General features: G+C 40.1%; 2 protein-coding genes and 1 pseudogene across 3 annotated transcripts in view; 1 reads left to right on the top strand and 2 right to left on the bottom strand.

Annotated features, from left to right (window-relative positions):
- Positions 1-9,702, bottom strand: part of PI4K2B (phosphatidylinositol 4-kinase type 2 beta) — a 30,080-nt gene extending 20,378 nt beyond the window's left edge. The window contains exons 1-2 of one of the 2 annotated variants that reach the window (XM_004762672.3): positions 6,896-6,981; positions 3,570-3,741 (exon numbers count right to left, since the gene is read on the bottom strand). In XM_004762672.3, the coding sequence (XP_004762729.1) occupies positions 3,570-3,705 (136 nt within the window). In that variant the 5' untranslated portion in view covers positions 3,706-3,741; positions 6,896-6,981. Of the gene's footprint in view, positions 1-3,569; positions 3,742-6,895; positions 6,982-9,198 lie in introns of those variants that run through there. The other variant, XM_004762668.3, reaches the window with a different exon arrangement.
- Positions 9,703-10,309: 607 nt separating this feature from the next.
- Positions 10,310-10,705, bottom strand: LOC123390975 (nucleoside diphosphate kinase A-like). Its single transcript, XM_045076149.1, has one exon. It carries the CDS (start codon positions 10,703-10,705, stop codon positions 10,310-10,312), a length of 396 nt encoding a protein of 131 aa, XP_044932084.1.
- Positions 10,706-15,196: 4,491 nt separating this feature from the next.
- On the top strand, positions 15,197-15,299 carry LOC123391224 (annotated as a pseudogene).
- The last annotated feature ends 5,665 nt before the right edge of the window (positions 15,300-20,964 follow it).

Genomic DNA, 20,964 nt, shown 5'->3' with positions numbered 1-20,964 from the left:
CAAGTAACTTCTCTCTTCCTAGTTCATTCCCTCTGGTACCCTGAATCCCCAAAATTCTTCCAACCCCCTAGGGTATACAAAACACTGATCTACCATGTTGTCGCTAATCTTTGTGTCCTTATTTCCCTTCTTGGCCAGCTTAAATTATGGTCAGTCATCACATAACCACTCTTCCTTTCCTCCCTCCCCTCATCATGGCCACCTGGAAAAATCCCAGTCCTGGTTAAACTGAACTGTCTGCTGAGTATGCCTAGGCCCAGACAGCTAAACTCAACTAGACAAACACAAACAACAATGCCTGATAGCTCACTTGAATTTAAATTCATCACCAGAAACTTCAGGAGGGCCCTTCATAATGCTTGGGAAGCATATTACATTCCTGTTATGGACTGACTGTCCTCTCAAAATATGTTGAAGCCCTAACTCCCAATGGAATTATATTGGAAGATAGAGTCTGTGGAGGGTAATTATACTTAGGTGAGGTGATGAGAGTAAGACCGCCAGGGCAGGATTAGTGCCAAGGGCATGCTCTCTCTCTCCCTGTGTCACATGAGGACAGAGTGAGAAGGTGGCTCTCTGCAAGCCAGGAAGACAGCCCTCTCATCTTGGACTTCCCATTCTCCAGAACTGTTAGAAATAAATGTCTGTTGTTTAAACCACTCGGTCTATGGTATTTTGTTCTAGCATCCTGAACTAACACATCTCCAGGTACACAGTCTCTCCCACTGTTCTGGACAACTCTCAAATCCTCCTCTCTTCTCAAATTTTCAACACTTCCTCTCCCTCAGATGAGCCTTAAGAGATGCAGTCAGAAAAAACTATCATCAGCCCTCTGCACCACATCTGTTCTGATACCCTCTGCCTTCCACCTGTTACTATAGATGAACTGTCTAAGCATCCACTTTGTGTACCGGACCCTATCTCTTCCTGATGAGTCCAGAGCATTTCTCCAGCATTTCTTCCCTGCATCAATATTTCCCTCTTTATTGGATCATTTCCATCACCATGCAAAGCATGCTATAATTTTTCTCATCCTAAATCTAACTCCCACATTACTCCTAGATGTTCTGCATTTCTTTTTTTTTTTTTTTTCAAGATTCCATTTATTTATCAGAGAGAGAGGGAGAGAGCGAGCACAGGCAGACAGAATGGCAGGCAGAGGCAGAGGGAGAAGCAGGCTCCCTGCAGAGCAAGGAGCCCGATGTGGGACTCGATCCCAGGACGCTGGGATCATGACCTGAGCCGAAGGCAGCTGCTTAACCAACTAAGCCACCCAGGCGTCCCAATGTTCTGCATTTCTTGATGGTCTCTATAGTTATTTATATTTTCCATCTCCAATTTTTCTTCCCCGATTTTCTCTTGAACCCATTTAAATCAGGCTTCTGTCCCAACCACTCCATTCATAAAGCTTTTGTTGGGGTATGCAGTCATCCATATTGCTAAATCTAACCTCAAAACTCATCTTCCTTGCCCAATTCCAACATTTGACCTTGTTGGTCACTCCCTCCTCCTTCACTTGTCTTCCAGGATTCCCCTTCACCAGGTTTTTCCACTTCATTGGCTTCTCTTTTTGTCTCTTTGCTGGCTCATTTTTATCTCCCTGACAGACTGACTTTGCAATGCCTCAGATTCAGTTCATGGTCCTTTTCTCTTCTTCATCAGCACTGATTAACTCCCAAATTTATATTTGGGCCTGGACTTCTGCCCTGAACTCCAAACTACTATACTCAATATCTCTACTTGGATGTTTAATGGACAGCTCAAACTTTACTCCGCCAAACTCAATTCTTATCTTTGTCACCCTTCCTGACTGCTTTCCTCCCAAGTTTCCCTATTTCAGTTGCTGGCAACTCCAAATCTTTCAGCTGCTCAGACCAGAAACCTTGGAATCATCCATCATCTTAAAACTCTTACCATCAACATTTAAACCATCAGCACTTTGCATGACTCTATCTTACATAAACACCCAGAATCCAACCATCTCCATCCCCTCAATGTGTTCCAAGTGACTATCAACTCTTAACCTGGATTATTATGAGTCTCCTAACCACTCTCCGTCTTTACCCATGCCTTCTCTATACTCGACAGAGAAACTATAGCAGTAATTCTTTCAAATCATGTCAGATCTGGGGAACCTGGGTGGCTCAGTTGGTTAAGCGCCTGCCTCTGGCTCAGGTCATGATCTCAAGGTCCTGAGATCAAGCCCCAGTTGGGCCCCCTGCTCAATGGAGAGTCTGCTTCTCCCTCTCCCTATGTCCTAAACCGCCCCCCCACACACACACCCAGCTCGTGCTCACGCTCTCTCAAATAAATAAATAAATATTTTTTAAAAAAAGATGTCAGATTATGTTACTTTTGTACAAAACAGCCCAATGGTTTCCTATCTCACTAAAAGTCCAATCCTTATAATGGCCCCAAGGCCCTATACAATCCTCCCTAACTTCCACTTTAATGACCTGTTTAGCACTTATGACTTGGAATAATGTATAATACATAACAAATTATTTATTTATTTTGTGAGCTATAAAAAGACAAGGATTTCTTTCACTATACTTGTATAGTTCCTGGAACATAATAGGCACTCAATACACACTTGCAGAATGAATTAACAATTTATCATTTAAAGCAACAGACAAGGCAAAAATTATTCATACTTTACTTTGGAAGGTATTTAAATGCTATTACATGCATTCAACATTATGAAAATTCAAAACATAAACTTACCTTAACTTAAAATTTGCCTTAATTTAGGCAGAAATAAAACTGTTATTTATTTATTTTAAAAAGTATGTGGTAAGAAAAATGCCACAAAAAAGGCAATTGGACATATTTAACTTACTTAAAAGAAGAATAAATAATCCAAGTATTTTAGTCATGTCAATACAATTGATATGCTAATTCATAATCATCCTCATTTACCACATGAAAATAATTAAGAATGGAGGAACTTTCTCTTTAATCACTGTATATCCCTGGTACCTGGATAAGGGATCAGCATTTACTGAGTAGTTAATAAATATTTAATGGAATAAATGAAGTATTATTTATGTGCTAGAAGATGCCAGTAATAATTATCATTAGTCAAATGGTATTTCTTCTAGGCCAAGACTCTTAATAAGAAAGAATTTGAAAAGTTATTTATTTCAACCCTGCTCCTAGCACCAGTATACCTTTTTTTTTTTTTTTTTTAAGATTTTTATTTATTTGACAGAGAGAGAGATCACAAGTAGGCAGAGAGGCAGGCAGAGAGAGAGGAGGAAGCTTGCTGAGCAGAGAGCCCGATGCAGGGCTCCATCCCAGGACCCTGGGACCACTACCAGAGCCAAAGGCAGAGGCTTTAACCCACTGAGCCACCGAGGCGCCCCAACCAGTATACTCTTTTAATATATCACTAGAAGGGGGCTCTTTGGGCAACTGTTTCAACGCTTTCAAGGAGACATCACTGCTTTTTACTTGCTCCTCTTATATGGAAAAAAATATAAGCTCCTCCTTTTTCTCGAAGTAAGTCTCCTGTGGTTTCTCTGAATGTCCTAGACCTACTATCTGGAGCAAAACAAAAGTCCACTTACTCCTTTCTTCCCAGGGGTAGCCCTTCAAATAGCTGAAGATCATTTCATGCTCTCCTAAGTCTCCTCTATTCTCCATCTCCTTCCAGATGGAAGTGTTTTCAGGCTTTCCAGCATGTGAGTTGCCCTCTTGTTTCATGCCTCAGTTGTTCAATGTGCCCCATTAAAATATTGTCTTCAGAATCCAGAAACCCATTGCAGAGAATAGAGATGCCTGTCAGTGTTCAGCAGTATACCAAAATGAGAAGCATTCTAGTATTACATTAGTTGTTTAGGAATCTGGTCATACCACTAACACATACTGAGCTAGCTAAACTCTTAGACCACTCTTGGTCTGTCCCATGCCATACCTGAGCAGTTCTTGTGGAAACTATGTGCAGACTAAATGTTATCAAATTGTTTTATGGGCTAAGCTTTATGAGTTCATCATAAAACCTACCTTTGTTGCTTTTATGGATCCCATGCGCATGCTCTGAACAGTTAAAAATTCCGTTTCAAACAAAATCAGATCAAGTAGAACCATTCCTATAAAATCAGTCAGCATATTCTTAATCCCTTTCTCTTTAATTTGTCCCTTACTGAGCACTCGTCTTTTGGATAAATGAGATAATCTCCCCACATGAAAATGGGCATTCTTTGAGATGGATTTACCATCACTTGTTAGAATGACACTTAAAAGACAACTGGTCTTACCATCTAAATGATCAGCCAGAAAAAATGACCACATATCAACTGTTCTAAAATCAAAGAAACTGTTTTTTAGGAGATAATTTTTCTTTAAGTCATAACTCACAATTACATTATAAATCTTTCTTCATTTTACTTTCTGAAATGTACATCTGGCAATTACTTTAACTTGGAGGATGCTTCCAAAAGTTATGCTGCCTCAAGTTGTACATGCTATAGGAGATTTGGTTTGAAGGTTTGTAGTCATTGTTTTGATTTTTAATAGTAGAGGGGCATGGTTAGCCACATTTTCTTTAATTAAAAGAAATTTTGGGGGGGCACCTGCGTGGATCAGTGGGTTAAGCCTCTGCTTTCAGTTCATGTCATGATCTCAGGGTCCTGGGATGGAGCACCTCATCGGGCTCTCTGCTCAGCAGGGAGCCTGCTTCCCCTCACCTCTCTCTGCCTGCTTCTCTGCCTACTTGTGATCTCTGTCAAATAAATAAAATCTTTAAAAAAAAAATTTTTTTTCAGGTAAAATTACTGTTATCCCTCAAGAAATAAACTATAAGGCTTTGATTTGTTGGTGTATCAAAGAATTTTCTGAGGAAAGTATCACTTCTACCTCTGTGTACTCCCTTCTGGTTTCCTCTAAGATGTGTCAATCTTCTATTCAAGTTCCAGTCCTATTTGAGCTCCTCACTTTTCAAAAGATATCCAGCACATCCTCTCAACATTTGCCTATGCTATTCCCCATGTATATTCCAAGCTTCCTTCCCACGGCTAATTCTTACTGATCCTTGAACTCCAACTCTTCACTTGTAGCACTAGGACAAAATGACCTAAGTTCCAGAAGGGCAGAGACTGTTGTTTTGCTCTCTGGTATACTCTAACCACTTAAAAACAGTGCCTGGTACCTAGCAGGCCCTTGATAAATCTCACAATTATTTATTAACAAACTATCCCCTTGAACACACTTAAGAGTTATCACTGGCCTCGTAGTAACCAAAACTGAAAACAGAATAAGAGAATTCATTTTATAAACCTTTTATATAATTACATGTAGTAATTATCAAGGTCTCATTTTAATAAATAAACCAAAATGAGCCCCTCCTCACTTCAGGGGTTGGAATTCTATCTTACCCAATGACCGGAATAGTTTCTAAAAAGATAAGTAGTTAGCTTACTGGTTTGGTGATCTGAACCCTGCTCTTGGGAGTTCCAGGGCCATTTTTCAGGTCTCAAATTAGATACTGTTTCCTCTGCTAAGTGTTCCCTGGCCCCTAAATCCAGGACACAGTTCAAGGAACCCTCAGTTTTCCCCATTCAAATACACTGGCTGTTGAAACTGTTTTAATTGACTGTTTCCACCATTAGGCTAAAAAGCTATGTGGGGACAAGGCTCCTAATTGAACACGCATCTGATATCTGGTCACCACTGTTTCCCCAAGGCCTCAGTTCCCACGGGCACCCAGCAGGCACTCAAGCATTTGAGAATGATTTATCTCAGCAATAAATGGAAAACAAAAAATAGGTGTCTTCATATTACTAGTTGAAGAATAATCTCTTGAGAGAGAGAAGTGGCTTCTCAATCAGTACCTTTCAAAAGGTCAGTTATGGAGGACTGTCAAGACACATAGGGCATCTACTCTTCTAACACCTTCCTCTAAATTCAGCCAGATGATCAGCATCTAGAATACAGATCCAGCAATACTTACAGCACCATCCATTAGAAATTCTTCTATTACAATGGGCTTCAGGGACGTTCTAAGAAATACCCCTACGAAACTCATCACTTTTATTACAAAGATACTATTCATCATGTAGTCTCTTCTCCAAAAGATACATGACAGATTTTCCTTTGTCAGGTCTGTTTTGACTCAAATAACTGGTTTAACTTTATGGGCACATTGACTGTGCTCCCCTCAAGTTGGCTCCTCAGGAACTTTAGAGATCAGATTTGTGGGCTGCCTGCACCAAGCATCCAATGTGCATTTTGTGTACTCTTATGCCAGCCTCCATTACCTTACTTCCCACCCACGTCTTTCTTCCTTACTTTAAGGTTTTTTTTTTTTTTTTTAGTTATTTGACAGAGAGAGAGAAATCACAAGCAGGCAGAGAGGCAGGCAGAGAGAGAGGGGGAAGCAGGCTCCCCGCCAAGCAGAGAGCCTGACGCGGGGCTCAACCCCAGGACCCTGAGATCACGACCCGAGCTGAAGGCAGAGGCTTAAACCACTGAGCCACCCAGGCGCCCCTCTTCCTTACTTTAAATGATGCTATTTTGTTCAAACATTTATAAAGCACCATGAATTGTTAAAAGGCTTATAAATATACACTTCCTTTTCCTTTGGTAGTTCTTTGTGTTCTAACACCATTCCCTAATTGTAGACTCTCTAAAAAAACTGTTAAGTGCTCCTGGTTTGTATTAACTGGGACCTTGAGAAGTCACTTCATCTCTCTGTGCTTCCTTAAAATGAGACTAACATATAGTAGACACTTCATGGGGTTAGTATGAATTAATGGAACTGAAGTACATAGAACTATGCCCTACACGTACTGCTACCTAGGTATTAACTATTATCATCTTTATTACTCTCCAACTCACTGATTAAAATGACAACTACAACAAGGAATGCCACTAATCTTTCTACTTTGACACTGACCCAACACTGTGTTTATGCTGGTTCCAGACTCTGTCAGTGTCTTGCTCAAGTGAAGGTTACAGACATTCTTCCACTGGCTGAAGTACATAAAATTCCTATTTACATTAAAAAAAATAGATAAGCATAAATGTATATGCTTTAAGCATAAGATAAATCATGTTAATATCAACCTAAAGGTAAGAATTGCTTAGAACTAAAGAGGTGGCTTCATGGAAGTTGGGTGGTAAAGGGCAAAGGAAGTTACCATTAACTTATTAAAATAACTCATTAAAAAATAACTTAAAAATCTAGTTATATTACTCAATCATAAACTTTTTAGGAGACTAGTATGAAATTTTTAAAATACTTTTTACAACTCAAAACTATTTTTTAGTCCATTAAAAATAAGACTTCCATTAATAACCACAAGTAACAATTACTTTATAATACTCGGGATCTACAGCAAAATGGAAAAAGTGCAGGGCATAAAAAGAACTAGGCTCAGTTCTGGCTTTACCACTTCCTGTATACTTGACTTCGGCTTACCGCTGAAGTTCTATGACCTACTACTAGTCATCACAGTATTATTCATTTTCAATCCTCATAACATGGGTGAGGGTGAATAACAACTTGTTGTGCTGTTGTGAGAATTAATGAACTACACAAAAAGAAATCTTAGCCAACTGTAAACTGTGATATAAATTATTACCATTTAAAACGGGAGGAATTCTCTTTAGTTACCCATCTTTATTCAGAGTACTACAGTCTATACTACTGTTACTTTTTCTAGACTTAATACTTTTTCTTCTTCTTTTTTTTTTAAACAAAGCCTCACTTTCATAGAATAACCACACTCAAGAATAACCACACAGAATAACCACACTCTTTTAGGCTCCATTAAAATCTAGCTACCCAGGTAGCTTTAGGGTAGGAAAAAAAAGCAAACTAGCCACACAGATTTTAGTTACTTTACAGAAGGATTCTAGGTAATACAGAAACAAATTACATAGCTAGGTGAATGTGGGTCCCTTTGTGATCATCATGTTTGTTCTGTTCAGTGTTGTACGGTCAATGCACCTGTTAGCTAACGTAATGACAGCAGACCTGGCATGTCAGAGCAATTAGCTAAAGCTTTATTCATGAAAGACCTGAAGGGGAAAGTTTGGTTCTCCGGGGCCTCTCCGATTTACCTGAGAGGATGTTTGAATGTAAGCTCAACTACAACTTGAATAACCTATTCTATCCCAAATTCCTTAAATTGTAGGAGCCCCATTATTGTAGTGGTAGCAGTACATGTAAAATCTAAAAACTCAGGGATAAGCAAGCAGTATTAATTAAAGCTGCATTTTCTGTAGCTTTTCTTTAAGCCATCACATACAGACTTCTACTACAGGCACAGTACACACCTCATCTCACTTACACCATCCCAAACCGCCAACAAATAGATGTAACCATAATTTTACAAACGAGCCCATCTCATCTTCAGCTATGATTCATACAAATGTACCCTATTTTACTATCAAAGTAGCCTAACTCGACTCAACTTGCCAAAAAACTTACTTTATCAAGGAATATCCATGCTTGCAAGAGCATGCCTACACTTTTTACTGGTCTTCAACATCGTACCAATTACCCTCTTTTCTATCTGAGGCTACCGGTCCACTTAATAGTGGAAAAGTGCCCCCCTCCCCCTCGAAGTGTAAGAACAGAAAGGGCTCCAGAAAGAAAACTTTGCAACAGAAATCACAGCTAGAGAAATTCAACTGCCTCTGCCCCCTCTGACTAACGTCACAATAACATTAACCAGAAAGTTTTGAAATGTGTCCGGATGGCATCTAGATTTTCTTGCTGTTCATCTCTCTGCTGTCATCCATCTGCCTGGCAAATTCACAACTCGGGGAACCTTCCTGACAGTTCACGGTTCTTAAGCCAAACCTCAAGTCCAAACTTGAGCAAACAACTTACGTCATTTCACCGTGCTAAGTTTTTCTCAGTGTCTGATTTCAAAAGTTTAGGCTTACTCTTGCGGGAGGCCCCCAGGATCAGAGTGACAACTACAGGCCTTAGGTGAAGTGGCCTATGCCCCCTGGGAAAGATGCGAGGACACCGGGGAGCGGAGAGAAAGGCAAGGGGTCCAAGCTTCGGCTGCCGGCGGGCCCCCTGGTCCGTGCTCCGGACGGGAAGGTTGTCTGAATGACCGCCTTTCCTCCCAGGCAAGTGCTGGTGTGGGACAGAGATGGGACCCTGCAGGGGCCGGGCGGCGACGCGCTCACGGCAGGGGACCGGGAGGGGGGCTGCGGGGTCGTGTAAGGGCCGGGTCGCACCTGCACCTCGGGGGCGTTTCCGGGTGGGGTGGGTGGGCGAGCTCCGGCTGACACTCACGCTCCGGGAGGGCCGGCTGGACGCGTCCCAAGACCGGAGCAGCAGTTCCTTGTCTCCAGCCTCGCGAGGAGAGGCCGCGCCCTCCTGGCCGGCAGCCTCCACGAGCCTGACGGCGATCCCGGGGGCGCCCTTAGGTGGCTGGGCCCAGGCGGTCCGCGGCAGCAGCGGCTCCCGCTCCTCGTCGTCCTCCGCTTCCAAGCTCCCGCCGCCGTCCTCCGACGCCAGCCGCCCGGACTCGGAGGACTCCGCCATGGCCTCCCTCTGTGCCTTCCGTGTTGAGACCGGCTCAGAGTGGCGAGCTGCCCGGCTCTGGCCTCGGCATCGCGGAGAACTGCAGCCGCTGTGGCGGGTCCAGGACACCTCACAGACTCCCTGCCCGCCAGGCGGTTGTCCCCGCGCAGTCGCCAGCCGCGCCCCACCTCGCGCCAACCCTGCGCCTGCGCGGAAGGGCGGGGGCGTAGTGGGCGGGGCGTGAGGCGGCTGTCACCTGCCGCGGCGGGAGAGGGAAGTTGCGAGGTGGGAGTGGGTGCGCTTGAGGAGCGCTGGGGTTGGCGTTAATATACGTCCGCCGAGGCTCCCCCATCCAACGTAGGTCAGTCTATCCTACACTGCAGAATTCTTTCGTAGAATTTACAACACTCCATACCTACACCTTTATTTCAGTAACTAACATTTGTTACACCTACTACAAGCCCACGAGAGTGGGGACCTTGTCTTTTGTTCAGACATTCTGGACTTCGGTTATTTGTATTTTGTCTCTCCCCCCTCCCCACAACTAATTTAGCTGGAAGTTTTTTTGGGGAGAGGGGATGAAATATTTTAATCTGACGGCAGCACATAATACTGTACAGTGAGCACACCCAGTTCCAGGAGATCCCCTCCAGGTTAGAAGGAAGTTCTCAAAATTAAGTGGATTTGTGAGAGCCTGGCCCCCTGCTCAGGGGAGGGAGAGGGAACAGAATGAACAAAGCATGGAGGTCTCCTCTCCTGTCACTCGTAGATCCAGCTCTGAGCACACCTCTTGTAATACACCAGCTCTTCAGGCTGGAGCCATTAGCCAATCTCCTTCTCCGCACTCTCCACGGAGTCTTTGCCGTGGATAATGTTCCTGCCAACTTGGATGCAGAAGTCCCCACGAATGGTCCCAAGCTTGGAGTCTGGAGGGTTGGTCTCCCCAAGCATCACTCGGCCTGTCTTCACCACGTTCAGGCCCTCCCAGACTATGACAACCACGGGCCATGACTGCATGTACTTGAGCAAGCCAGCCAAGAAGGGACGATCCTTCAGGTCGATGTAGTGCTCCTTGAGAAGGTCTTCAGAAGTCTGAATTAATTTCATAGCAATGGGGCGGAATCCCTTTTGCTCAAAACGCTTGATGATTTCTCCCACAAGGCTGCACTGCAACCCATCAGGCTTGATGGCAATGAAGGTGCGTTCACTGTTGGCCATGGTCCCCTCCAGCTGGTCTGGCTGCCTAGTGAGAACTTTATCATTTAAAAAAATCTTTTTAAAAAGCCGTCTTTTGGTTCCACTGATTTTTTGTTTTCTAGTTCATTGATTTTTGAGCTTTATTATTTCCTTCTTGCTACTTAATTTGAATTTGATTCCTCTTGTTTTGCCAACTGCTCGAGTAGAAGAGTGTATTATTGATTCCGGACCTTTCCATTTTTTAAAAATAGAAGTATTTAAAGCTATGCCTTTCCCTCTATGCCCTGCTTTATCTGCATTCACAATTTTTGTTATTTTGTATTTTCATTTTCATCATTTCAAAATATTTTTTTATTTCCCTTATGGTTTCTTCTTAGACTCATTTCTTTGAAATGTGTGTGTAATTTCCAAATATTTAGGTGTTTTTCTAATTTAATTCTGTTGTGGCCAGAGAAGATAAATCAAGATTTCAAACTTTTTTGAAATTTATTGAGACATTTCATACCCTAGCATGTTACCTGCCTTAGTAAACAGTCTATGTGCTCTTTAAGAAGAATGTGTATTCTGCAGGTGAGTGACTCTGTAACTGACTATTGTTTCTATAAATATCAGTTCAGTATTGATAGTGTCATTCCCATCAGTTATACCTTTATGGGTTTTTAAAAAATATTTATTTTTTTTAAAATTTACTTATTTATTTGAGAGAGAGAGGAAAGCAGGGGGAGAAGCAGAGGGAGAGGGACAGGCAGACTTCAGGCTGAGCACAAGTCCCACGTGGGGCTCAATCCCCAGACTCTGAGATCATAAACCGACCCAAAATCAAGAGTCAGATGCTTGACTGATTGAGCCACCCAGGTCCTCCTATCCTTTTGGATTTTTATATTTAGTTGTTCCATCACTCATTGAGATGAGGGTTACATTCTATGATTGTACATTTGTCTATTTCTTCTTTTAGTTTGTTGAAGTTTTGCTTTATATATTTTGAAGTTGTGTTATTAGGTGCATACACAGGATCTTTATGTCTTCAGTTGGGTTTTTATTTCTACCTGATGATTTTATTTGATCCTTTCCTTCTTTCCTACCTACCTTCCTTTCATTCTTCCCTCCTTCCTTCCTTTTGTAATGGACTGTCCCTCCTTATCTCTTGTAATACTTGTGCCTTGAAGTCCATATTGTCTGATAGTAATATAGCCACTCCACTTTTCTTAGGCTTACTGTTTGCCTGATAAATCTTTTTCCACCCTTTTCAATCAATTTGTATCTTTATGTATGCATGTTTGTAAATATGCATCTCCTGTAATAGCTTATAGTTGGTAATAAAATCTTGATTTTATTATTTACATTTAGTCTGATAATTTCTGGCTTTCATTTGGAGATTTTAGTCTACTTATTTTTAATGTAATATTGTAGTTGTACTTAGATTTACTGCCATTTGCAACCATATTCTATATGTTTAATCCTTTTTTTTTTTTTTTAAAGATTTTATTTATTTGACAGAGAGAGATTACAAGTAGGCAGAGAGGCAGGCAGAGAGGCAGGCAGAGGAGAGAGGAGGAAGCAGGCTCCCTGCTGAGCAGAGAGCCCGATGCGGGACTCGATCCCAGGACCCTGAGATCATGACCTGAGCTGAAGGCAGCGGCTTAACCCACTGAGCCACCCAGGCACCCCTGTTTAATCCTTTTTTTTTTTTGTTCTTCTGTATGTCCCTTCTTGCTTTCTTTTGGGTTAATCATTATTTCTTCATACTTCATCTTAAGTCCTCTATTGGCCTTCTGCTAAACCTCTTTACATTAATTTGAGTGCTTATTCTAGCACTTACTGTATACATCCTTAAATTATCTCAGTGTGCATAGAGTTTATATCATAGTACCTGATGTAAAATGTGAAAACCTTGAGAAAGTGTTGTTCTACTTATCTCCCATCCTTAATGTTATTATTGTCATATATTAGATCCATATATATTTAAATATAGTCAATAATTTTTGTCTTGAACAATTACATGTCTTATAAAGAAATTAAGAAAACAACCTATACTGTTTTGTATTTACCTATATTTTGCCATTTTCAATGCTCTTTTTTTTTCCCCCCTAAGTGCTCTTCATTCCTTTCTGAGGACCCAAGTTTCCAATTAGTATAAATTTCCTCTGAAGAATTTTTTTAAAAGCATTTCTTGTAATAGACATCAGCTGGTGATAAATTTTAAGTTTTCAATTATCTGAAGTTATTTTTATTTCACCATCACTTTAAAAATAAACTTTCTCTAGATAAAGAATTCTGGATTATGTTGTCCCTCTGCTCCCCCTCCAAGTTCAAGTCTAAAAAGGTAATTTCATTGTCCTCTACCCTTCATTTTTTCTGAATTGTGTCCCTCCACCCACCCACCCAGGTTCCACTATGTCATTTTTTTATAGATGCTTTTAAGATTTCTTCTTTATCCTTGCTTTTTCAATAATTTCACCATGATTCTCTTGATATAAATTTCTCTCTCTCTCTTTCTCTCTCTCTCTCTATATATATATTGCTTGAGTTTTGCTTGGGTTTCTTGGATCTGTAGGTGTACGTATTCCAACAAATTTGGAAAAATTTCAGCCATTATTTTTTCAAACTTTTTCCTGTCACATTCTGGGATTCTCATTATATATATGTTAGACTATTTGATAATGTCATAAAGATCAATAGGGCTGTATTAATTTTTTCAAGAAGTTTATCTCTGTTTTACAGATTATATAATTTCTCTTAATCTGTTTTTAAATTTGCCAAGTCTTCAGCCACTTCTAATTGACTGTTAAACCCACCCAGGGGGTGTATTTTCAAATTTTGTGCTTTTCAGTTCTAGAATTTTCATTTGACTCTTTTTAAGAGTTTCTATGAATCTGTTAACATTTTCCATCTGTTAATTTATTATGACTATATATATTTTTAAATCCTTGAGTATATATAAAGTGTTTGAAAATCTTTGCTAATTCTTGTATCTGAGTTATCTTAGAGTCAGTTTCTATTGATTGCTTTTTTTCTTGCCTATGGGTCAAATTTTCCCTTTTTAATGTATTTGTTATTTTTTAAATTGTATATTAGATTTTGTGGATGATATATTGTGGAACCTCTAGATTCAATTTTCTTCCTCTGATGAGTGTTGATATATTCTAGTATGTAGTAAAGTAATCCAGAGTCAAATTCCACCTGAAATTTTTGATCATTTCTTTCAACAATCTTGATGTTGTTTTTGCCTGGGCTCCTTGGAGTCTCCCTCATGCACTGAGTTCAGGAGTCAACCAAGGATTTGGGTAGGGTGTGTGTGTAGATTTTGGAGTTCTCTCCTTCTGTTAGTCCTTCCTTTTCAGGATTTTCCTCCTCCATTTCTAGGTGTTCTGGTAGCTCCAGACTCTAACCTTAAGCCATTAGGACTGTGGCTTTCTGATTGACTTCCAGGTGCTGTTCACAGTACAGACTGAGTAATCCTCCCCCACCCCCATGAAAAGATGTATGAGCACAAATCATACTTACTGTATTTCAATGTTTCGAAGAACAGCCATCCTTTCAATTACTGCCTGCCTGCTTTTGGTTGCTTTCCAGTATCTTCAAATAATTCTTTTTGTATTTTCCCTAAAGTTTAGCATTTTTATCTGTAAATGGGTTAGTCTAATACAACCTCCTTTGACATATTTTATTGGAAATGTATCCTTTAATGAGATAAATGGTACTATATTTTTGTCAGTAGTTTACATGTTAGTACTGGACTCTTACTTATTGCTTGATAAGGCAGGATTCAGTATCAGTTCTATTTGCAGTTTTAGTTTTCAAAGACATAAATGCTGAGAAAATCTGTTGAAATAAATAGATGAATATGGGAAACATTTTATAATAGCAATGTCACTCAAATCTTTGATCTTTCTTTCAAAATATGTACCAAGATCACTGAGTATTTTATCTGATTACCAAAAATTATTTTTATGATTAATCATCACATACCTAATTCAGGTTCTCCTTTGAGTTTTTTACTTTCTCAATTTCTGGAAAATATATCAAAAAGCCTTTTAAAAACATATCCAATTATTAATAATTGCACTGTAACTCTTTCACTTCAAGGTACCTTATCTTTTAACTCATAATATGATACTATTTGCTAAATATAAATATATTTATATATTTATATATGTAGCAAATATATTTTGCTAGATATAAAGATAAACTTATACATTATATATAATAAATATATTTTGCTAAATATAAATATAATATGATACTATCTGCTAAATAATATGATACTATTTGCTAAATGACTTTTATCTTATCAAAACCTTGGAACTATAGGTTGACTCATTCAATATATGTGAAACAGCTAACTTAAAAATTAACTGGTAAAGCCAGGCTGCATTATCAAATCAATAAGTCAAAACAGACTTTTAAAAATTCACATGAATATGGTAAAATATGTTCCTGTGTCAACATCTCAGTTTTGAGGGCTCTGCTACCTTCAGTGTTTCTCACAGATATTTGTTTTGTTTCCATGGAATATTCCCTCTGCCTTTTGGCTAAGATCAAGTGTAGTATCTGTTCTTATCAGTAGTCAGGGTCTAGAAGAGGCAAGATCTTTAAATGAAACTTGCCACCACTCCCACAAACTTATTCTACAATATCTATGTATTCAGGACATCTTAACACAGGACTAAATGCACCATGTCTAATGTGGCCATTACTTTTAAAATAATGCTCCTTTAATAAGAAAATGCAGGAATAATTGCTGCTATCTCATGGGCCTTTGTCTAAGGAGACTTTTCCAAAATCTGTATTTCTAATCTTTGCTAGGAGCCTCAGGTTTTTTACACCCTGAAGCAAGGAGCATTTAGATGATTCAGGAGAGATACTCCTACACCAACTGGCATACTACAGTTCAATTCTGGCACTAATCATCCAGTGTTAGCACAGAACCCATAAGTTAAGGGGTCAGTCCTATGTAAACCTGCTCTCACTTCAGAAGCCAGCCGTATTTCAGGGGGCCCCCAGGCCACTTGCATTTATGACCAACTGTCTACAAATTTGGGGGGATCCCATGACTCCCTCAGATTCTGCAATATGTAGAATAACACACAGAACTCCGCAGAGGTCGAAGTTCTTTCCCTTATGGAGATTACAAGGACATGGAACTTACGGGCAGATAAACAAGTAATTACAATACAGTACACTAAGTACCATGTGAAGACTACTATGAATTCATGTAAGAGGGGCAAAGATCAGGAAAGGACGTTAAGAAAGAGAATCTAGGAGTAGGGGAGAGACTTGGCTGGAGTAAAATTCCTCCTGAAATTTCTGACATTTCCTTCAGCAATCCAGCTGTTTTCTTTTGCTGGGCAAATGGATGAAAGGGAAGGCCCTCAGGGCAGATGACATTTAGTTTAGTTTTTTTTTTTTTTAAGGTTTTTTAAGTTTACTTGAGAGAGAGAGAGTGCATGAGTGAGGGAGAGGGGCAGAGGAAGAAGCAGAATCTTCACTGAGCTCTATGTGATGCTCAATCCCAGGACCCCAGGATCACAACCTGAGCTGAAAGCAGATGCTCAACTGATTGAGCCATCTCGGTGCCTCAAGGACAAATCACATTTAGAAGGAGACTTGGAGGCTGAGAAATAGCTGTTTATGAAAAGAATGGGAGAAAGAGAAATCCTGGCATAAGAGGCAACTTGAGCAAAGACGCTGAGGAGTGCCTGTTGTGATTTAGGCGCCAAAGAGAGAACAGAGTGAGTGGTGGTGGTGAGAGAGAGAAATAAGACACTGTGTTCAAAAGGTAGTCTAGGTCTTTATTGTGTTGCCTTTCATTACAAATCTCATGCGAGATTTTCACCCTTTTGCTGAAGGTTCTGACTGCCCCTCCATTCTCTGGCTAGAACCCAGGGTGGAGAATAGCAAAAGATGAGATTAGAGACTTAGGGCATTTATGAAGCTGGACTTTGTGGGTCTGAGGAGAGCTTGGATTGAATTGGAAATTCATTGAGTCCATAGCTCTCTCAAAAAGGATAACAGCTTTTGCTTAAAGGTATTTTTAAAATTAATTAATTTATTTGACAGAGAAAGAGAGAGTATAAGTAAGCAGAGTGGCAAGCAAAGGGAGAAGCAGGCTCTCCATGAGCAGCGAGCGTGATGCGGGCCTGGATCCCAGGACCCTGGGACCATGACCTGAGCCAAAGGTCGCTTAACCAACTGAGCCACACAGGCTCCTGCTTAAAGGTATTTTAAGAATAGCTTAAAGGATTTTAAACAAAAGTTTGATTCTTCTAATAAATGAACAGAATACATAACTCTAAAATACTGTTGAAGATTAATCTTAAGCATGTATACATACATGCATTGAATGTTTTTATAAATGTACACAGAAAAGTGATAACCATGTTTGCCTCTGGAAAAGGAATGAGAAATTAGAGATTGGGGTGGGCAGGAGATCTACTTTTCTCTCTATACAAGTGTCAGGACCATGAGTGGCTTGTTGCTACTGGTTGGGCTCCATCAGCAACCCTCTTTCCTTCAAGGCTCCCCAATCTCAGTTGAAAACCATACTTACTAAGCAAATACAGATTCAAAATGTCCTAGTTTCTCCATTCATTCATTCAACAAAACTTATTCCCCTACTATGTGACAGGTGTTCTCCTAGTGCTAGAGTGAGAGGAGTGAACACATCTCTGTTCTCAAGAAGCTTCCATTCTCATGGGGGAGATAAACAATAACAGATAATGAAGAGGATTTAGCACATAAAATGATAACACATGTAAGGAAAAAGGACAATGCAGGGTGAGGAATACAGAATGATGGTGGTGTGAATGGGTATGTGCTATCTTACATAATAAGGTAGTTTTAGTGGGTTGAATGGTGGTTCCCCCAAAAGATATGCCCACATCAAATCCCTGGAACCTGTGAACATTATTTTATTTGAAAAAAAGATCTTTGCAAATGTGATTAAGTTAAGAATCTTGGGATGAGATTATCCTAGATTATCCTAGATTATCTTGGTTGGCTTTAAATGCAATGACAGACAGAGGGAGGTTTGAGAGAGAAGACAAAAGGGAACAGATGTGAAGATGAGACACAGACTGGAGTGATGTGGCCACAAGTCAGGGAAGCCAAGGAATGCCAACAGCCAAAAGAAACAAGTACAATAGTCAAGCACACCAGAAGAATCTTGATAGAATTGAGTGTGATAGTGATAGCTATTAGGCTCTTGGGAGAATCTCCCAAATATACTAATTCTTTCTATATGGAAATTTTGAGGGGGAAAAAAAAAGAAGCAATTCTGGAGCTTCGACTTCTGTATACCTTTCACACCATTTGAATTATTTTAACCAAAAAATTATGTTCAAAATTATTTTAGGGCATACAAAGTTTCTACAGCAATGGGAAAAAAAAAACAAGAACTATTTGACTAGGACAAAAGTTTTAATGAGATGTGATTCTAAAGGTTGTGGTTCAACTGCTATGCAATCAGTAAATGCAGAAAACAGAGAACACTACTGTTGGAGTCAATTTGATAATAGCCACAGGTTGATAATCTGTTTTTGGCTTTGTTGATCTAGCTGCAGTGGACTTCTGCTTCATGGGGAATCTATTGTTAAATTGAGAAAACACAGAGATCTTCTAGATAAGCCCTTTGATTTGTATTCTGCTCTACTTCAACATTTACATGTGCATGTTGTAATTAGAATACAGGTATATTTAAGGAAAACTGAATTCCCAGTTTCCTTCATTTTCAAAATTTATCTTACACTAATATTGGATCTTGCTTTAAGCAGAATCTGTCCTCAAAAACTTATGTATAAATAAAATGCTGGTTTAATGCAATATTAATGAAGTCTACAGTTTACTGAAAGTCAGCTGCTGTTCCAGGTACTTTGAGTTTATTAACATATGCACCCTCACGGCAACTTACAGAGGCAAGGATTCTTATTATCCCCTCTCTGCCCATGGAAAAACTAAGGCATATAAAGGTTAAGTACTCTGTCCCCACACATAAGTGGCAGAGTTAACAGTGAAGACAGGTGGTCTGGCTTCATCTTCTTAAGCCACTCTATTATGCAGCCTCCCTTCCCTTGGGATACCAATGGAAAGTTCTTTTGGAATCACAGTTTTGATCATTGTCACTAATCTCTAATGCTATCCCATTGCTTGTCAAAACACAAACTAATAATTTACTATGGCATGTAATTCCTCCCAAAGACTGGGCTCTAGCCTCTGACATAAGCTTTATCTTTTACCTCGTCCCACTTAGAGCCATCCTGAACTTCTCCCTCTTTCTAGAATCTAGAATATTTCATGTCTCTGTGTCTGTCCTTGCTGTTAGAATATCCTTACCCTCTTCTTCACTGGGTTAACATCTACCTGGCATCTAAATTCTAGTTTAATGTCAATTCCTTTGGAATACTATCCCTAGTTTCCTAAACAGAGATCATTATGTCTCTGCCTTGCATTCTCCCCAAACCCTTGCTCTGAACTCTGATGGAATCCTCTCCTACTGAAGTTGGGTTATTTCCCTATTTGAAGGTACCACGAAGATGTGAGCCCTTTCAAGGAGAAATGTGTTGTTCTCTTCTCCATCGTTCTCTCTCTCCTCCTCTAGTTCCCACTAGGAGAGTGACCAGAACATAGAGTGTGTTTGACAAAAGTTACAGAAATTAATGAACAAATGAATGAATGAGTAAAATTGTATTGAAAAGAATTCTGTAAATGGATTTTGTAGTAGAAGCCATCACCCCCAACTCCTCTTTGATGGCACTGATATCTGCTCTCCAAATATCACCAAGATAATTTGTGCTGGAGGTTCCCAAGAGCACCCCCCGGTTTGATGATTCACTAGAAGGACTCACAGGGCTTAGTATATAATCATATTCATCGTGACTTATAATAGTGAAAGGATACAAAGCAGAATTAAGAAAGGAAAAAGTTACATGGGATGAAGTGTAGAGGAAACCAGGCACTCACTTCCAAGAGCTCTCTCCCAGTGGAATCACACAGGATCCTCACACCTTCTCTAACCTATAAGTCATGACAACATTTGTGAAATATTATCTATGAGGAAACCCCATGAGAGACTCAGACCCAGGGTTTTTATTGGGGCTGTTCATATAGGTACCTTCTGCCTAGCATCCATCAAAACTCCAGATCCCTAAAAGCAAAGAAAGAGTTCAGCATAAACCATATTGTTTCTGCAAGCAGTTTGGATACAGTGAATCGCTTTTACCAGGAATGGTGGGAACTCTCCTAAAATCAAGTTCTCAGATGTCAGCCAAGGGCCATCATGACCTTTTCAGTGATGATCACAACTGCCAAATGAGAAGAGGAGCTCCTGAAGTGAAGGACACATCTCAGCAAGAAAAGAGGGAGGGAGTTGGTCAGCCCCATGCTCCAGAATGAATAAAAAAGACATAAGCCTACTTCCTCAGAGACTAACTCAGAAGGCAGTTAAGAAAAGAGTTGTCAGATTTGCGGGGCACCTGGGTGGCTCAGTGGGTTAAACCCTCTCCCTTTGGCTCAGGTCATGATCTCAAGGTTCTGGGATCAAGCCCTGCATCGGGCTCCCTGCTCAGTGGGGAGCCTGCTTCCCCCTATCTCTCTGCCTGTCTCTCTGCCTACTTGTGATCTCTGTCAAATAAATAAATAAAATCCTTAAAAAAAAGAAACGAAAAGAGTTGTCAGATTTGCTTTTCCAAAATCCTGGTTTGAGATAAGGAGGGGGATGGGTTCACGGGATGCAAACCTGTGGTGGTGGTTAAAAATGCAGTTTAAACTGGTATTTCCAGTTTGTGCAGCTTATATTAGGAAAATTTAAAAATACTTGACAACTATATAGATGTATAAAACTCAAATTTTGTCTTTATTTCAAATAGAAAGCTATAATCCCCAAATGCCAGTTTAATTGCAGGTGCTAGAAAAATCCAGGAACAAGAGAGCAGGGCTGTGGTTTAACAAGTTTTATAAACATTGTCATTTCCCCGGGATTTTTAATTCTGTGGTTGCCTATTTGTCTGAAGTAAAGAATTAAAAACACTGAAAACAAAGAGAGGGCTATGAACTTGTCAGCAGGAAAATAGGGAGCTGGGCAAACTGAGTATCCCGCCCACTCCCTGCTGCTAGGCTTGGGGGAGAGCAGGTGAGTGGGTGACAACAGGTGCGGAAAGCAAAGGAAAATAGGTCAAATCCTTAAGTCCTGAACAGAGAGAAAGAAATAAGTGACAGGTGCAGGCCTCCAGAGAGTCTGCGGCTCAGACTTTGAAGCCTGTATTCATTTCCTGGGTCTGTCTTTA

This window comes from Mustela putorius, unplaced genomic scaffold (genome assembly GCF_011764305.1).
Source record: "Mustela putorius furo isolate JIRA1106 unplaced genomic scaffold, ASM1176430v1.1 tig00000083_pilon_pilon_pilon, whole genome shotgun sequence".
NCBI lineage: Eukaryota > Metazoa > Chordata > Mammalia > Carnivora > Mustelidae > Mustela > Mustela putorius.
Note: the sequence above shows the minus strand (reverse complement) of the source record. Positions and strands in the feature narration are given on the sequence as shown.

Coding starts and splice junctions, on each gene's coding strand:
- LOC123390975 (XM_045076149.1), bottom strand. CDS start 10,705: ATGGCCAACAGTGAACGCACCTTCATTGCCATCAAGCCTGATGGGTTG.